The 18,136-nt window shown below is 36.8% G+C and overlaps 2 protein-coding genes across 3 annotated transcripts; one reads left to right on the forward strand and one right to left on the reverse strand.

The window, feature by feature from the left end:
• The first annotated feature begins 1,936 nt into the window (after positions 1–1,936).
• On the forward strand, positions 1,937–12,890 carry pals2a (protein associated with LIN7 2, MAGUK p55 family member a). The gene is made up of 12 exons (XM_079240173.1): positions 1,937–2,073; positions 5,555–5,673; positions 6,672–6,824; positions 7,421–7,570; positions 7,812–8,039; positions 10,432–10,563; positions 10,711–10,813; positions 10,928–10,999; positions 11,079–11,240; positions 11,342–11,544; positions 11,621–11,749; positions 11,844–12,890. The coding sequence occupies exons 2-12, from the start codon at positions 5,557–5,559 to the stop codon at positions 12,018–12,020; spliced, it is 1,626 nt and encodes a 541-aa protein (XP_079096299.1). The 5' UTR covers positions 1,937–2,073; positions 5,555–5,556; the 3' UTR covers positions 12,021–12,890.
• A 630-nt stretch (positions 12,891–13,520) lies between these two features.
• On the reverse strand, positions 13,521–17,168 carry gsdmeb (gasdermin Eb). 2 transcript variants are annotated; one of them, XM_079240033.1, is made up of 10 exons: positions 17,084–17,168; positions 16,527–16,750; positions 16,248–16,440; positions 15,775–15,949; positions 15,483–15,603; positions 15,288–15,380; positions 14,610–14,737; positions 14,365–14,524; positions 14,142–14,215; positions 13,521–14,043 (listed from the first exon to the last, which is right to left on the reverse strand). In XM_079240033.1, exons 2-10 carry the CDS (start codon positions 16,729–16,731, stop codon positions 13,834–13,836), a joined length of 1,359 nt encoding a protein of 452 aa, XP_079096159.1. In that variant the 5' UTR covers positions 16,732–16,750; positions 17,084–17,168; the 3' UTR covers positions 13,521–13,833. The 2 variants fall into 2 exon arrangements, with proteins under 2 accessions (XP_079096159.1, XP_079096158.1); XM_079240032.1 differs by having other exon boundaries at positions 13,521–14,049.
• Positions 17,169–18,136: the final 968 nt, after the last annotated feature.

Below are 18,136 nucleotides of genomic sequence, written 5' to 3' on the forward strand. Positions count from 1 at the left end.
AACTATGTAAGGTAAATGTTTTAACATTATCAACTCTGTAACCTCGACTTAATTTCTATCATGTATTGTATTTTATACTGTATTGAACTAAATGTGTTTCTTTCTAACCAATCATCTTTGAGTTATGTATAAATCCTCTGTATTTTTTTATGCAGGCTTGAAGGACTGCCTGTGTGGTGATGCTGCTGGAGTTGTCACATCCAGACAGTTTGTAAAGCTGTCCTTCTGTTTCTTACATAAAATAAACTTCTGTTTAATGTGAATGGAAAAAACACTGTGTAAAGAAATTCCTTTGGATCGTCAATCTGACAGCACTGTAACATGTATTAGTAATAAATTATGTTTATCAGTCCTGGTTATAGCTGCATTTTGTTTGAATAATATGTTAAAGAATAACATGTGTACATGCATATGTATACATGTTATTCTGTTATCTGAAACTGAGACAATGTCTGTTGCTTATTTTGAGATAATCAAAGATGTGCTACATGAAGTTCTCCAAGAGGAATCTGGAAAATTATGGCATGTAGACCATGACTTTCAACATTCTGTACTAGTTGACTATCAACCAGTAAGGCTCAGATAAGAGAAAAAAAAGTTTCTTATACTCTGTATAAACAACATATCAGAAGGTAGATAAGATAAACAGCATGGATGATATCCTCATAAACAAACTCATATGGGTCCATCACCTCACTTTTTATAATTTTTTGTAATTTTCTGATTTAATGTGTTAAAAAGTAAAAGGTTCCATATGTGCCAATCAAGTAGTGCTGGTACTATGTTGAAGTATTTGGTGATACACAGAGATGGAGTGACAGTGCTCTCTTCTGGTGAAATGTCCTCTTAACACTTTTTAGCAGATTTTTTTTTTTTTTCTTAATGAGTCAAATATCTTAAAAGCATTTCTGCCACTAATGTCTTTCTTTAGTAAAGAATAAAATAAAAAAGAAATTACTGTAAACATAATATCACCTATTTATTTAACTTTCTATCAAGTCTGTTGAGATGATCCTGCAGCCTGACTGAAAACAGATTAACAGGTTAATCCCATCAAGTGACCTGGATAAATCTAAAACAAATCAAGCTGGTACCAGCTTTCTTTATAAATGTGGATAGCAAAAATAATCAGGAACCCGATGAAAATTCTTTGAATAGTACATCGTTTTAGTGCTTTATGTTGACCTACTGATGGGTGGCATCAATTTAATAACAATTTTTGTAGAGTATTTATATCTAAATTTGGAAATAATTTATTAGAGGTCATTGATGGAAGCAAGTTCTACAGTATATCTTCCTTGCAGGATATGTGTGTCCTTAAAGTTTAACTGTAAAAACAACCAGCACTGCATTCAAAACAATCAAATAGACATCACTGAAGGTTTCAAAGCATTTTTTCTCTTCCACTTAAATTATTGTCATGAAACATATTGTTTTCTTGGAAATCATAGATGCTGTGACCTTCAGAATAAACAAAAAAGGGGCATGTATTTTTTTAATGAGCACAACGTTAAAAAGTCAGTCTATGATTGATTGAGGTAGCATGACAAACATGACAGGTGTTATTTGTACAATTACTATGTAGTATGCTTCTTTTATCCTATATCCTTTCTCCTGTCTTCCTAAAAAGGATTTAAATATTTTAGAGAAAACACAATGGCAAATGACATTCTACATATATTACAACAGCATGGCTCAGTGTAAAAGAGTCTGGGTACAAAACTGACCTGTCTGCCATATTATTACACGATAAATACAACATATTTGTTATGGGAATGGGGGATATTGATCCCTTCCAATCATTCTTGGAAACTAACTTAAGTTTGGTGTAAAGTTTCCAGTAAATGATATGGGTGAGCAGTAAAGGACCTCAATGGTCTAGATATAACTTGAACTGGTTGGCTGACATTAGTCCAGGACCGTCTGTGGAAGAGGAGCAGAGAAGAGGCGCAGACAGACTGCACATTGGAAATGCACCCCTAGTTACTATTGCTCAAGAGATCGGCGAATTATGAAGAGCTAAAATTAAATAATGCATGGGAGCACGAATGGGCACTGATTAAAATACAGCAGGTAAAGTATTAATATAATCATATATAACGTTACAGTTTAATCGTGGGATCTTCAGCTAATATTTAGCTACTAACTAGCTAGCTTTATAGCAATTAGCCAACTTTGCCTCGCTGCAACAAGCGCCTCTGCTTAGTGGACATTAACTATCAAAGTTAGTTGGTTGAATTCCCAGACTTAGACTTAAGCATGAGATAAAGGTATTCTTCTTTAGACTCGAAAATATTTTACAGCGCACGCCAGAAGGTGCTACCAATGATTAGCATCGCTAAATTGTTTGCGTGTGCGTTAACTAATCGACACGCGACATACTATGTTTAAAATGATTTAAATAGCCAGAATGTACACAGTTTCTGTGTAACCTTTACCAACAAGATTCTGGTTGTTGTATATTAATAATAATATTAACACTTGTTTCGGCTTATTAGCCTTCTATGGCTAATTTTCTTTCTTGCTAAACATGTTGAAGATGGTTACACGTGCCCTGTGCGCGTGTAGCTTGACAGTAAAATCTAAGCACAGCAGCCAAAACGTTTCCTGAATGGGTAATCTGTTCAAACTGGGTTTTCACTTCTGGACCTGTTTAGCCGCAAACGTCGGCTTTTCTTATAGTTAATCATGTATATATATATATATATATATATATATATATATATATATATATATATATATATATATATATATATATATATATGATTGAAAACCCAGTTTGAACAGCATTATATATATATATATATATATAAATCAGCTAATGAAATCATTCCGGCATTTTTATAAACTTAAAGTGAGTTAACATCAGCAGCTGTAACTGTTTATGGTCTTGAAGCCGATTTATGCTGTCACATAGAATAGAATAAAGAAGGAATTAACATAAACACATTTATCTGAAGAACTTTTGAATTTTTATTGCGACAAATGTTGTACCATAGAGTTAATGGACTGATTCTTTGTTTGTTTGTTTGTTTATTCCTCCCTTTTCTTTTTATATATCTGAACACATTTTCTAAAGCAACATGAATGTTGTACAACCAGCATTATATGGACAAAAACAACAGGAATCCTACAAAGACAGTAGCAAACAAGCTGAAGTTATGTATTGCAACATCTCGAAAGCTGTTGCTTTTATTTTTTTCAGATGAAGAAATTTGATCTTGCAGCTCAAAATCACCACTTACATAATGAATAAAAAAAACCAAACAAAACCAAACAAAACTAAAAAATCATAATTGATGAAACTTGCTACTTGAGAAAAAAGAAAACTTTTTTTGACCATCTGTTGAAAATATTAGAATTTTGGAATTGATTGAATCACATTGAAACACATTTGGTTTAAAGATTTTTTGCATTCTTCTTTTGTCATGTCTTTATTCCATGCAATGTTTTAAAGCTGTAATTAAAGTGGATCTTTATGACGAGGCTAAATAACCTGTTGAGGAGAAAACAAACAACTTTGATGCACTTTGGCAACCTCTGTTGCCACACTTTAGAATATTTTGCTGTTTTGTTTCTGTGTTTATTTTAGATAACAGGGTACTAAGTATTGGGATGATACACTGATTATTTAGGAAGAGTTTGTAGATGAGTTCTTGCCTTTTATGTTAATTCTGCATGATTTTAACTGGCCTATTTTTTTTAAAATTGACACTACACAGATGTAGCTCAATGTAGAGGTTTCAGTTTTCTGGTAAAACACTGTGTTCAAAAAGTATGTTCAGAAGCCCACAGTTGTTTGCATGAACTCTAATAACAGTAGTGGTATATTGTTTTACCCATTGAAAGAGTGTGACTGTACTGGCTGTACCAGTATGGCTGCTAGCTACAGCCTTCAACCTGATCAGCTGTCATTTAGAATCAAGAATAAACAACAGTACAAATCAAATCTTTAAAGTGACCAGATAATGTATTACAGATATTACGCAGTATTATAGTGTAGTCCTGTGTGAGTGTCTGCCTGTCTACACGCTGATCTATTGTGGTCTAGCTGTCTATTTAATTTTTATTCTTTTATCTCCTAAGTGCCCTTTGTGCCAATGCATAAACTAATCCAGTCAAACAGCAAAAGTGCATGTTAAGCAGAACAGATGATAATCAGATAATTTTCCTAAAAACACCGATATTTATGGGAGGACTTGTGCTTGGGTTAAATAATTGTGATATAAGAAAATAAATACAATTTTAAAACATGTATGCGAAGAACACATAGCTTTACTACACGAAGATTGACACTGTCTGTATCTGTCTGACACTGACGGGGCGGTGGTTAACACTGTGTCTGCTGCTTTGTTCACATTGGGGCAGAACACTGGACATACAACGAGCAGAGAAGAAATGACATGCTGTTATGGCAGAGTAAACAATGGATTTTATTCTCAACTACAAAAACATGGTAAATTTTGGTAAACAGTTGTCCATCTGATACTTAATTGTATGTATCCTCATTGCCCTCCTGGTTAACGTAGCATTATGCTAGTTAAAGCTAACCGACTAAGAGACAAGGTGCTGCAGTGTTGCTGAGAGTAAATGACATATTTAAAAAGGCATTGTAAAATTTAACCATTTTTGCTTGTATTGGGGCAATGTTATGACAAGAAAATAATATTTCAATCAGTAACAAACAGATCACATACATGATGTCCTGCAGCCTTAACTGGTTATAACAAAACTATCTCACCATCAAGAACCGCGGAATAATAAATATGACTGTTAGTGCTGAATATGGCTCAGGTAAGCCATGAAAGACCAAGCCAGTTTATCGATTGATTGCCTGACTTGCTCATTTACTCACTTACTTACATACACACAGAAAAACTGTGGAGTTGCCACATTTGACATTTATTTATCATTTGGATGGTATTGTGTCCGCTGCCCAAGATGGTTCTTTGGGTGTTTGTGGAGTGATAATCATACAGTAGAAAAGAAAAACTTCTTAATGATGATGCACTCACAGCACAGTTTAATATTTTGGATTCTGTGATTGAACCCTAAATCAAGTAGGATCCACATTTTTTGATCCTAACAGACACATTATAATGATGGTTCTGCCTGCTACTTTTCACTTGAAAGTACAGAAAAAAAGATTTCCCTTTTGTGAATATCCAAGCTGTTTTCTTGTAGAAGCAGTAAATTGTCATATAGCCTCATTCACTTGCTATTTGCTGTTGGTCACGACTGGACTGATCTTATTAAACAATTCCTTTGTGACTCTATGCTTGTTGCTGCTGTAATGGAAATGAGGGGTGTTCTTTGTGAATTGGCCCATTGATTCACTGTCTTCTCATTGTTTTTGCTTTATACATTCTACTGCAGTGAACGTCTCCCCCCTCAATGTTTGAATTAGCCATGAATGTTTATTCTGTATTTGTAATCATTGATGAGCTTAGTTTTTCACTAACATTTGTGCCTGCTCTCACATTGCAGGAAATTCTATGTTAGAAAGTTGGATTTTCTTTATCTAAATGTCTTGTATTTATTTATTTCTCTTCAGCCATGCAGCAGGTACTGGACAACCTTAAAGACCTGCCATCAGGCACAGGAGCTAAAGATATTGACCTCATCTTCCTCCGAGGCATCATGGAGAGCCCCATCGTCCGCTCCCTTGCAAAGGTAAAACCCATACTTACTGTAACCACCACTGTGTGTTTCACGTTTCAGGCGCATCACAGCGAATCCTAATCTCATTAGCTGACCTTCCAACTTTACTTAAGAGGAGGAACATTTGTGAGATCATGTCACTTCTGTTGTACAACATGTGGCTCGCCAGCTTGTCAACCAGATAGACAACGCTTTTTGAAATATGTTAGGAGAACAAATATGCACAAACATGAGAGAAAAATGTATGCTTTATGCACAAGCATATCTATTCGCAATCACGGTCACCCTGTATAATGTGATGTGATTTCGCCCACTAAATCAAACTTGCTTTGGGCACACTTATCCATTGTTCAAGCTTAAACCACTTTTAGAGTTGTCTAAGAGGTGTGAATCATTGCCGATGTGAGGAAGCAAAGATTTCTTCTTTGCTCGACTGTATGATAAATGTCATACTGATTTAAAATGAGAATGTTGTTGTAGAACTGAGTTTCAGAAATTTCATGTACACTACATAGTGGGAATAATGATTCCATATTACCATGAAAGACCTTTTTGTTATCCATTTTCACCATTAATGTTATCTGCCAAAACAGAACCAAAGTCCTCTTTGTGGGCTGTGTAGGTGGTAAAGGAATTTGCTGTGACACACTTTTCATTTTGTCTTGATTTTATTTACACACACACACACACACACACACACACACACACACACACACACACACACACACACACACACACACACACACACACAGGGAAAATACAAGGGTATTGCAGCATCAAATGAAATAGGCTTGATAATTCATAAATAATTACTGTCCCTTTATGAAATAATCTTTAACATCATATCTGAAATATGAGAATCATATTTACGCATGCTGGACAAATCTAAACAAGCTTTCTTGTTCATGAATTTTAAGAATGTCATTGTTACATGATATATTTTTTGGTGTAAAAAATTAATACCATTCTTGACTCAGCTGTACTATTTGTTGATGTGTGTTTGGATTTAGGCTCATGAACGTCTTGAGGAAGTTAAATTACAAGCCGTGCGGGATGACAACGTTCAGTTGGTGGCAGAAATCTTAGATTCCCTCAACAATCTGCCAGATAAAGATGCTCCTGCTGCTGAACTTGCCAGGATCCTTCAGGAGCCTCATTTCAAGGTATTTAAGATCCTTTATCATCCTTTACTGCTACCAAGTTAAGCTGGGGTTGACATATGAGCAAGCTTGTGCTTACTTGTGTGTAAATATTAGAGCTTTTAATGCAAAACATGGCGTAGTTTGTTTTGACACGCTTGAGTGCAACTTGGTGTCCTTGTCACTGAATATTATCAGACTTGTGCTTTGCAGCATCAGAAGGTGGAGCTATCTTTCCTTAGGCCAATAGCAAGCTGAGACATGTGAGTAAAGTCACAGGAGAAGGCTGCTCTACTGACTCAGTGAATCTTTATATTTGCTGATGCACGTTGTCTGCCTTCTCTATACCATGTTGGCTTTAGTTTGTGACTCCTAGGGTAAGAACAAGACAGCTTTGTTTTTTTATTTTTTGTCAGTCACTGGCTAAAATCCATACAGCATACTGAATTATCTTTTCACTCTGAAATAACAGTCTGTCAAACGCGTTATTTTGTAGGTCATTATATTTAATATTTCAGTGGATGTGTTGAAATAGTTTTTATCTTTGTTAACCAGAATTTACCACTGAAAATTTTTGAGCTTGAAGATGAAGCCAGATCGTTCTGTCTCTGTTGTCTCAGTCTTTGATAGAGGCTCATGACAAAGTGGCTTCAAAGTGCTATGAAATGCCCAACGCAACGGTTAACAGCAATTCCACGTTGCCGAGTACACTCATGCCAGCTGATGCTGTCAGGATGATTGGCATTCAGAAGAAAGCTGGAGAACCACTGGTAAGTTAGCCTGTCTTTTTATATCAACTACACCTCTGTAGAGGAAACATTTAATTTTTCCTTTTTGGCTGTAAAATCACCATCTGTTTGGAAGCAGCGACTTGGTTTTACATTGTAACTTAGCTACGGCAGGTTTCTTTTGCAGCAGTAAGACAGCACAACCATAAAATGGGCCTTTCCTGTGATTTATGAACTGTGGAGGTGGAATACTGACTACTGAATGTCTCCTACTCTGTTTCAGGGAGTAACGTTTCGTGTGGTGAAAGGTGAAATGGTGATTGCCCGGATCCTTCACGGCAGCTCTATCGACAGGCAGGGGATGCTGCATACAGGGGATGTTATCTGTGAAGTCAACGGTCGGGAGGTTGGCAGCAACCCCCGTGAACTCCAGGAGCTGCTAAAAGCATGCAGTGGAAGTGTCACACTTAAGGTCCTGCCAAGCTATAAAGACGCACCGGCACCGCCACAGGTTAGTTAACGGGAGGGGACAATTTATGTTTTGCATGTCAGTTTTTTTCACCTTTTTAAGAAATAAATAATCCTACTTCAGTTCAGTTTTATATATAGTAAATTCACCAGGAAACATCATCTCATTGTACTTCAAAAACATAGTAAAAAGTTCAAATTCAGGTCCAGTTGTATAAATTCCAATTAAAGAAAAAGATTCATGAAAAACAAATAAGATTTTACGTGATGTGGGGAATCAAGGTCATTAGCTAGACTGGCATTTTTACTTAGTTGTACTACAGCTACACAGGATTTGTAGTAAATCTGTGTAGTATTGGATGCAAACGACCTGGCTGATAACAGAATGCCAGGCTGAAAACTGAGCCCATGAGGAACTATTAATAACACCCCACATACTAACTAGGACATATACCACTCTGTTCACTGGTGCATGCCCCTCTCGTCCTTACTGTAACAGGCACGCACAGCAGCTGACACCAGGGAGTAGTATGTAAGGTTATGTCAGACAGCAACCTTTGTGCCAAGAGAGACCAAACTATCTCTTTGTTCTACTTTTTTCCTTCTGGGGTTGCTGGTTTTCTGCTGTGATAAAGTGAAAATCTTAATTATACCCCGTTATTATCAATACGTCTGTTTGATTTTTTTTTTTTTTTTAAGGTGAAGCTCCACCAATCCACCTGTTATGTGATTGGTTTAAAATTTGAGGTGGATGCAGTTAAAGCACAAAGTTGTTGCTTTAGCATTTTTACTGTTGTAGGTTGAACGAATAGTTTCAATAAACAGCGGATTGAGGTGGTGAGAGAGTGCAAAAATGCATACAGCACATGTGACGTTAAAGACATTGGCTTGTTGCTTTCACAACGCCACCCCACTGTAGAAAACAGCTTCTTACTGAATATGAAATCACCAGGTCAGTTGTTCATTGTGCATGAAAACACAGACCATCCAAAGACAAAGCTGGTCTCTCTTGCAAATCAGACTCTCTCCCTCTCTCAGTGGGACCTGTATAAATAAAGGCTAATAATACTCAAACTTAATAAGCTTTCAACACTGTATAGTCTCCTAAAGAAGGCTAATTCAGCATTAGAGCTACACAATATATCGTTTGTGCTGCTGTATATTATCGCAGTGCACATGTGTGCAGTAGTCATATTGCAGGTCTTGCAATGTAAGAGGCAAATAAACGCAACATGTTCTAATCCCTTTCAAGGGTACCTGACAGGTTTTTAATTGCCAATGTCAATAAACACACCTTTGCACATGATAGAACAACACATGTGCACGATAAAAGCCAGCACTAATAGATATCTATAAGACTAACTTTAAAATACAAAGCCCATACTTGTAACATTAATAAAGAGAGGTAAAATCAGTGCAGGTCTGTTGTCAACAAAAAGCAGGAGTGCAGCATGATTTAAAATGCTAGTCAGTCATCTGTTGAAAATTCCTGCATTTTTTTCACAGCAATATATCGCAGGGTTAGAAAAAATCTGTCAGGTTTTTCCATTATCATGCAGCCCTATTTGACGTCCATCTTGTATCTTTTCTGAGTTCTTACCAGCCAGAAAAAAATCTATCTGATGTTGACTCTTACCTTATTTCTTGCTCTTTCACTTCCTATAATGGCTAAATCCACTATGATTCACTTTCAAAATGGCTGGTGTGTTGATATTCAGGTGTGGATGCATGACGCAGTGCTATATGATGCACGTGATGTTCCAGGATGGACAAAAAAAATTGTGACATGCTTTTTCCTCAGCCTTGTGAATCTTTCGGGTAACAACAGCTCCAGGAATATCCATAAGAAATGTCACTGTCACAGAACTCTAAAGTTGGAAAACTATATAGTATTGCTTTGAAGGAGTAATGTGTAAGGTGGTGACACAAAAGACGCATTCTGTAGTCTGGCTGTCTCCTTGCCTCTCTTACCTGAAATGTGAGAGATGCAAATTGAGGTTTGTTGTCTTTCATCTGAACTGACTAATAGAAGTTGACCTGCATTTTTTTATACATTTAATTTAGGTAGGTTCTTTTTGTTTAAATGTTTTAGAATATCTTATATCTCTCTGTGGGGGAAAAAAAAAATCAGCATTTGTCTCAGAAAAAAACATTTCACAAGCACAATTTCCTGAGGGTATTTTTAACTGAAGAAGTGAATTGGAAGTAAGTTATTCAATGTTGGAAAATCTACAACTTTCCTTGCTCTGACAGAAGCGTGCATGCATGAGAGTTGAATAAGAAGTTCCTCTGATTAGAACATCAATACACCTCTATAGTGTTTATAGCAAGGTTTAATATATTGTATAATTTCAAGTTTTTTTTTTTTTATGATTATGTTATGTGTAACTATGTAATTTATTTGTGCACTGTTTTGTTCAAAACCTGAACTGTAGGTTTATCTGAAGCCACACTTTAACTACAACCCAGCCACAGACAACCTGATCCCCTGTAAAGATGCAGGCCTGGCTTTTACCAAAGGAGAAATACTTCATGTAGTCAACAAGGAGGACCCCAACTGGTGGCAGGTGAGTTGATGCAAGCTACAAATATTAACTGTAAATAACCAACATGAAGCTGCTGATTAGGTAGAAGATGTTTCTAAAAGATTGAGTAGATGTAGGTATTCTTTCTGTTTGCAACATGTTTACACTGGCGGTCTGGTTTCCACAAAGGCACGCAAAGTTGTTGGTGGAGCGACAGGACTCATACCAAGTCAGTATTTGGAAGAAAAGAGGAAAGCTTTTGTGAGGAGAGACTGGGACGTTGTTGACACAGGTCTGTACAAGTCACTTTCATTCTTTTCTCAGCTTTTATGATAGTCAGAAGTCACTTGCCTTTGGCATCACCATGTGCTGTTTTGAAACTTTTTTTTTTTACGGTGCATGTCAGGAATGTTCTGTGGAACACTAACTACAAAGAAAAAGAAGAAAAAAATGATGTACCTCACTTCAAAGAATGCAGGTTTGTATCATCAAAGTTTCAGAGTTTTAGTTTTTATTTGTTAAATCTTCTGATTTAGCCTGTGTATTATCTTGAGCAGAGTTTGACCGTTACGAACTGCAGATCTATGATGAAGTAGCCAGGATGCCACCTTTTCAGAGGAAAACACTGGTTGTGATAGGAGCCCAGGGAGTTGGGAGGCGGAGCCTAAAGAACAGACTCATTGTCATGAATCCTCTGAGATATGGAACCACCGTCCCCTGTGAGTGTGAAAGAGACAAACAATAGACTGTTTGCACTTGGTACGTTGCCAGGGCTCACGTGACGCATCTCCCAATGTGTTTTTTTTTTTTTTTTTTGTAGTTACTTCACGCCGTCCCAGAGAAGAGGAAAAAGATGGCCAAAACTACTGTTTTGTGACACGAGAAGCGATGGAGAAGGATATCAAGGAAAGCAGATATCTGGAGCATGGCGAGTATGATGGCAACCTCTACGGTACCAAGATCGACTCTATTCATGAAGTCGTGGATACTAATCGTACATGCATCCTAGATGTCAACCCTCAGGTCAGTAAAAACAGGTTTTTTATTTTGGGTGTTGTTTTTCTTAATGTTTAGACATGTTAATACATTTTGCACACAGGCTCTGAAAGTGTTGAAGACTGCTGAGTTCATGCCATTTGTGGTGTTTATTGCTGCTCCTGAACTGGATACACTAAGAGATATGCACAAAGCTGTGGTTGATGCTGGCCTTACTACTAAACTACTTACAGTAAGATGATTTAGGTTTTTAAATACTTTTTGACAGGAGTTATAAAAGTCTAAAATACATCATAGTAATGGTCTGGCTTCCTTTCCTGTGATAGGAGAACGATTTAAAGAAGACTGTGGATGAGAGTGCCAGGATCCGCCGGGCATACAGCCACTACTTTGACCTAACTATTGTTAATGACAATCTGGATAAGGCCTTTGACAAGCTGCAGGATGCTGTAGAGCGATTATTTGTGGAACCGCAGTGGGTTCCAGTCAGCTGGGTCTACTGATGTTTTACCCCCTGCTGGATGGACACTCCTGTTTGAGCTGCCAGGTTCGGGATGAAACAAGTGTTCTGCATTAACAGACAAAGTGTGGGGCATCAACCCTGTGTGATTTGGGTTTCAAACAAACCTGCATCAGTCACCTTAATCTGTATTGCCAGATTTCTTGCTAGCAAACTATGCAACATGCAACACACAGGAAGTGTACTTATTTATTGGCACAGACTTTTTAAAAAGTATATTTTCTATTCAAATGGTTTGGGAAAGAAATACTGGTTATTGTATTATTTTTAAACCAGATCGTGTTTGCCATGTTCACGATTAATTTCAAATCTGTATGTAAGATAGTTAAATTGTATTTATTCTGCAAAAAAAGAGGGCTTTGTCATTTTGATACCTCAGTGTTAACAGTTTACATTTCATCCAGTATTTCATCTCAGTTGTCACTACAAACTTGTCAGTCACACAGAAATGTCACGTTTAAGACATTTTTGTGTCCTGAAGGTGACGGCAATTGTTCCCTTACATGTTTTCACTTCAACCTCATGGATGGAAAATGTCTTGCCTGTCAGTCACCAGACTGTGGTGCACAGGAGAAAAGCAATATTGTAGTGTTAACCCACCATTTCTTTCACTCAAGCACAGAATATATTAATAATGCTAATTTGTCAGACATATGAAATATGCAAGTGTTTAATTTGGTGCTGTGTACGTGTTAGAAAGAAAAACTTTCCACAGGACTCTCAAGCAGGGTACTGCATCTCAGTGAACCATCCCTTTTGATGTGATGTTACTAAAACGTAACAGTTTTAAATGAAGTTCATATGTACTTATGAAAGTTATATTTTACAAAATTTCAGATAAGATGTATTTTCAGATGTCAAATAAATTACTGGTGTTTTCTAATGATCTGCTTTGGGTTTGCCTTGTCCTTTCAGCAGGACCAACAAATGAGGTCGGCATTGGTTTGGAGTGTGAAAAAAATTATACCGAGATGGGTTTCTAAATGGTCTTGCTTCATCTTGGTTTAGCACCACTGAAATAAATAAAAGACAATACTAGGTATATGGAGCTCTGGAACTCAGAGCTCTGTATACTCAGTTTGCAATCATATGGAACAAAATGTTCATATTTCAGTCTGAGGTCAAGAACTAAGTTTATGTTTGGGACAAAATCAGCCTGAAATAATCTTTCTAGGGTAAATGCTCTGACTTTGTTTCAGAAATTATATTTATAATCCAATCCAACATTAAAGAAATTAAGAACGTATCAAATTTAAAAAAAGTTAGAATCTAAATAGCAAACTGTGAAATGGAGCAAATGTTTTTATATTTAAACAAATTATCCATGTTGCTTAAAAACATGGCAGATAAATCCATGTTGGGCTGTTTCAAATAAAATTTCAACAGTTTAAAACATCAGATCACAAAAGTATGAACAAACAGAAATTTTATTTCCAGGCAACAGCAAGTTATCGGGGACATTCATTTTTCTTATTGTCAGCAGTTTTGTCTTTAAAATCAGATGCTTTCAAAAGATTTGTGCTATCAATTTAAAAACAGTAAAAACATTATTTCCACGTGATGTAGTTGATTATATCTGGATTGTTATGAAATTACAGTTGTAGTCCCTGCAATGTGCTACAGTCATGAGGAAAATTCATGGCCAGTTGCAAAAGAAAAATCCATATCCCTTTTCTTTACTTATTCTTTGAGTAGCCTGCTGCATCTTCAAATGTACAAAACAAACTGATTTTTTTCAATGAAAGCTCATTCATCCACTTCAGTGTTTCAAGTTTATGTTGTATTTTGTCTTCTGTTTAACCACAGAAGGCCAATGAGGCAAGACCTCGGATCACGATGCACAGGACCAAAGGAAGATTTCCTGATGGATGCTTGATTTCAGTCTGCACCACATTCCCGTCTTTCTGCATGGACACATTGGACAAGGAAAACAAGCGTTTTGTGTTTGAATAGATGTCCTCTGTCAGTGCACCGCTGAGGGGCATATCCTTATTCCCTGATACACACTGCACCTAGAACAGAGGTGAGGAAAAATGTAGCTGAATTAATTTTGACGTTAATAAGAAAATGCAAACAGGTCATTTTTCAGACAGTCGTCTCTAACCAGTTGCTCCATGGTCTGTAATGCCGTGGGGTTGCAGCAGATTTTCAAGACTTCAAGACAGTCTTGTGTCATCTCTGAAAACCAAGAAATTCAGATAAATGATGAAAAAAAACACAAGATATTGAGTTTTACAGGACAGTTTGCATGCAAAGAAAACACTTGAACATCACACGTATCACTTTCAGACCTCAACTTTGAGTACAGAGTAGAATTTTTTTCTCACCATCCAAAGCACTGATAATGAGATGCAGGGCTGTGAGGAGTGGTGTGGACTGGCCTGCCTGAGATGGTACCAACATGTCAAGAATTCCTTGGATGTTTTGTTGTTGAGAATCTGTCGGTCTAATATCACCTACACCAGGTTGCAGATAATTCTGTTCCAGCTGACACAGAAAGAGAGATGTGCACTTTTATAGGGCTGTGTAATTACATTCTACCTTGCTTGGCCATGAATTGTGTCCCACTTACGACTTTCTGAAGTGCACTGATGGCTGATGAGTCCTGCATAAGTTCTGTAATGTGCTGGAGCAAAGAGGATCTGATGGATGCTGGAAGCTCTGAAAGCAGCTGAAAATGTTCACTCAGGTGCTCCAGCTCTGGGGTTGGAAAAATACAGCATACAACTGTCATGTTTAATTTTTCACTTCCAAAGCCGTATCATGCAGAAGGAGCAGGCAAAAATAAAAAAAAACAAAAAACAAAACAAAACTGAAAACATCAAACATATGGTTAAGGGTATACGAAATACAAATGGCATTATGTCCTAACAAATGTGTGCATATAGCATAAATTATTCATTAAAAATTCATTCACATATGATAAATACAGATTCCTGTTCAAACCAGCTATTAACTGTATGCAGAAAAATAATTATCACAGCCAAATCCTTACTAAACTTAGAAGGAACAGAAATGTAACAAAATTTCAGCCATCATATGGTTTTATGTTTAAAAGTAGTCTTGTGATGTAAGTTAAAGCACATGTTTGCAAAGAATTTACACCTTCTGCTCAGACAAGACGGGCCCTAAATTCCCTGAAACCTTTGTGGTGTGACATAAAACAGTGCATAAGTTCTGTAATTTGCTGGATAACTCGGATGTTTTCCTCTGTGGTGATAAGAAATCTAAGGAAAACATAGTAATTTACCTTGCTGAAGGAGGACAATTTCAGAAGTATGCACAGGAGGTCCAGCACCATCTACCTCAAAACCACCATTGGTGTCTGACATCAGGCACAATGCTGCGGAAAATATGTCACTTTTAAAACCCAATTTATCTGTTTTACAATCAGAAAAACAGCACTGAAATGATTCTTTATTAATTTAAGAAAACAATCCCTCACCAAATCGTCCATCCTGTTTGATCTCCAGCTCTATAAGACCATATGCTATTGTAGTTTGAGTAGGAATCTCCATGGTAATGTTACTGTCTTTACTTAAGCTCGCATTTTCCTTCAGTGAAATCTAAATTAGAAACAATACAGCAGTCATCTTAAAAACTAAAGACTAACAATCCAAATTTGCTGTGCTTTGCAGCATAAAGATGTGGTTCTTACAAAAATCTTCCTGGCAAATGAATACAAATATTTTAAGAAAGCAAGTTTCAGTGTAAGTGGTACCTGTCTGTAATAGTACCTTATGGCTTTTGGGGCCACAGGAGGTCAGGCTCCCACCACACTGTCCGCCCTGCTGCACCTCCTCTATGACTGAACATGGCTGGGTGGTTAAAATGCGCTCCTTCACAATTCCAAACACCCGTTTGTGCTTCTCCTTTGTCTGCTGGATTAAACAGTGGGTCATGTCCAAAACCCTGAGACAGTAAATTACAAAAATGTCAAATGAGAGTTTCATTAAAGATCCAACGAAGCAGTTTATCACATTTTGAAACAATTATTCATGAAATCTTCCATGAAATCTGCTGCAACTTTTCTTAAAGTGTTAATATTCAACTGGACCTTATGTTTTGTATGGAATTTTATGGCTGGACAAAGATCACTTCTGCTGTTTGCAGATCTTTTACCGACTGATTGTCAGATGACATTTACAAAGCTGCATCATATTTGCTCCGCTGTTATCCTGCACAGTGGATTCGGGTGAAGAAAATTAACCTGTCTTTGCAGTCTTGCAGAAGCTTCTGTACATCCACTTCCTCTTTCTTCAAACTACCAAAGGATGACTGGAGTTTAGAGGAATCCTTAGCCTCCAGGTTGACGTTGGCTTTGACAAAACCAGCATCCACACTTCCCTGAATGTTGTCACCAAACGTCCCACTGTATTTGAGGAAGTCTGTCTCTGCCACAACTTGAATGTAAGATACGATTTCACCAGATAAGACTGCAGATATTTAACTGAGATTAAAGCAATCACTGGATTAGTTATATGTATACCTGGCTTTACAGGTGTGTCTCCTGTTAGTATGTCATTTAAGTTGAAATCGGTCGGGAGATATTTGGGTTTCTGCCAGAACCAGAAACGCTTGCGCTTCACCACCACTGTCAAGAGACCAATAGCGTCATTCAGGCTGGACACTGGAATCAGTAAACCTCCACTATCCACCTCCTCTACAAAGTTTTTGGTTGCTACGGCGAACATCTTCCACTTGGATACAGATCTGGGGGAAAAAAATCAAAAGTGAAATCAAGTTTGCAAGAGACTAGAGTGTCAATGTTTTCTGACAACACAGTACCGCACAGAAAGGCTTTCTTTCAGGCTAAAACAGATAGAAACACATTGATAAATATCAACCCAACATTAAAATTTCCTAGGCTTTCTCTACTTTTTTACCACAGCACAGCAAATACAAGTTAAATTAAAATACTCACCTACACACTTAAAATGTAAGAAGTATCTGTTTGCTAGCAGCGTCAACAAAATCACCTCTCTGTAATGCGACTTGTTTAGAAAAATAGCATCGTAATCACATCAAACATACTACAGGTATTACCACTTCTCTGCACTCCTCGGTTTAGGAGTAAATCAGGCAGGAAAACGTCTTTGAAGACGGATGTTTCTTTCCAACACCCACCTAATCGTAAAAACTTCTGTCTTCGTTTCGAACAAAAGGCTTGTCTCGAGGAGGTTCCGCCTCCTGTGAGGAAGCGCTGCTTCGTGACGCGATCAAAACCCGCTGCCACCAGGCTACTACCAATACTGCTACTACTATTACTACCACAACAAACTGCTTGTAGTTCTAAAACATATCAAATTAATGTGTGTCTCAGTGCTGAAAATAATGATTTAAGTGGAAAAAAGATCTGATATATATATATATATATATATATATATATATATATATATATATATATATACACCCTGACTGACAATTGAAAATTAAACAAGCGAGCAGGTTTGAATTTAATTGACTGCCTTGAATAATTTCAATAATAATTTTCATTTGTCGCCACCTAGTGGCTTCTCGAGAACTGACAGGAATATTTCTGTGAACCTTGAATATTAAGAATCCAGTGTTTTGTATAACAGGCAGAAGAAGCAAACCTTTGAATGGATATTTTTGCTGCAGTTTTTTTTTTTTTTTTACTTTTATCAATATTCAATTTTCATTTATTCGACCTAGAATATACCGTATGTTGCATTTTGCTTAGACACTTTCTACACACTATTGTAATTTATTGAGACCCTGAATGTTTTCAAAATGGTCAATTAACTTGTTAGCTCTTGTTATTTTGTAATGCAATGAGAAGAACTTAAATTCTATCTTAACTAATCAGTGCATTATGAATTCTTATTGCATAATATAAGCTACATATTTTATACTCTTTCTGATAACCTTTAGTTGTATTCAAGACTCCATAATTGGCAAACTATCCTTGAACTCTGGCCCACAGTAGACTACATTACATCACATCAGACAACGACTCATAAATACAAAACACAACTGAGTTGAACATTGACAAAGTGGCTGAACACCTCACAGAAAGCTCTGCAAAAGAAATCCATTGAAAAAAGTTCAATTATCAAGAAATGAGGAGTACTATAT

Source organism: Telmatherina bonti, assembly GCF_933228915.1.
Source record: "Telmatherina bonti genome assembly, chromosome: 5".
NCBI lineage: Eukaryota > Metazoa > Chordata > Actinopteri > Atheriniformes > Telmatherinidae > Telmatherina > Telmatherina bonti.

Coding starts and splice junctions, on each gene's coding strand:
- pals2a (XM_079240173.1), top strand. CDS start 5,557: ATGCAGCAGGTACTGGACAACCTTAAAGACCTGCCATCAGGCACAGGA. Junction 10,564..10,710: donor AGGACCCCAACTGGTGGCAG/GTGAGTTGATGC, acceptor GTTTCCACAAAG/GCACGCAAAGTTGTTGGTGG. Junction 11,545..11,620: donor TCCTAGATGTCAACCCTCAG/GTCAGTAAAAAC, acceptor TTTTGCACACAG/GCTCTGAAAGTGTTGAAGAC.
- gsdmeb (XM_079240032.1), bottom strand. CDS start 16,731: ATGTTCGCCGTAGCAACCAAAAACTTTGTAGAGGAGGTGGATAGTGGA. Junction 14,216..14,364: donor CATTATCAGTGCTTTGGATG/GTGAGAAAAAAA, acceptor CTTGGTTTTCAG/AGATGACACAAGACTGTCTT. Junction 14,050..14,141: donor TACAGACCATGGAGCAACTG/GTTAGAGACGAC, acceptor CCTCTGTTCTAG/GTGCAGTGTGTATCAGGGAA.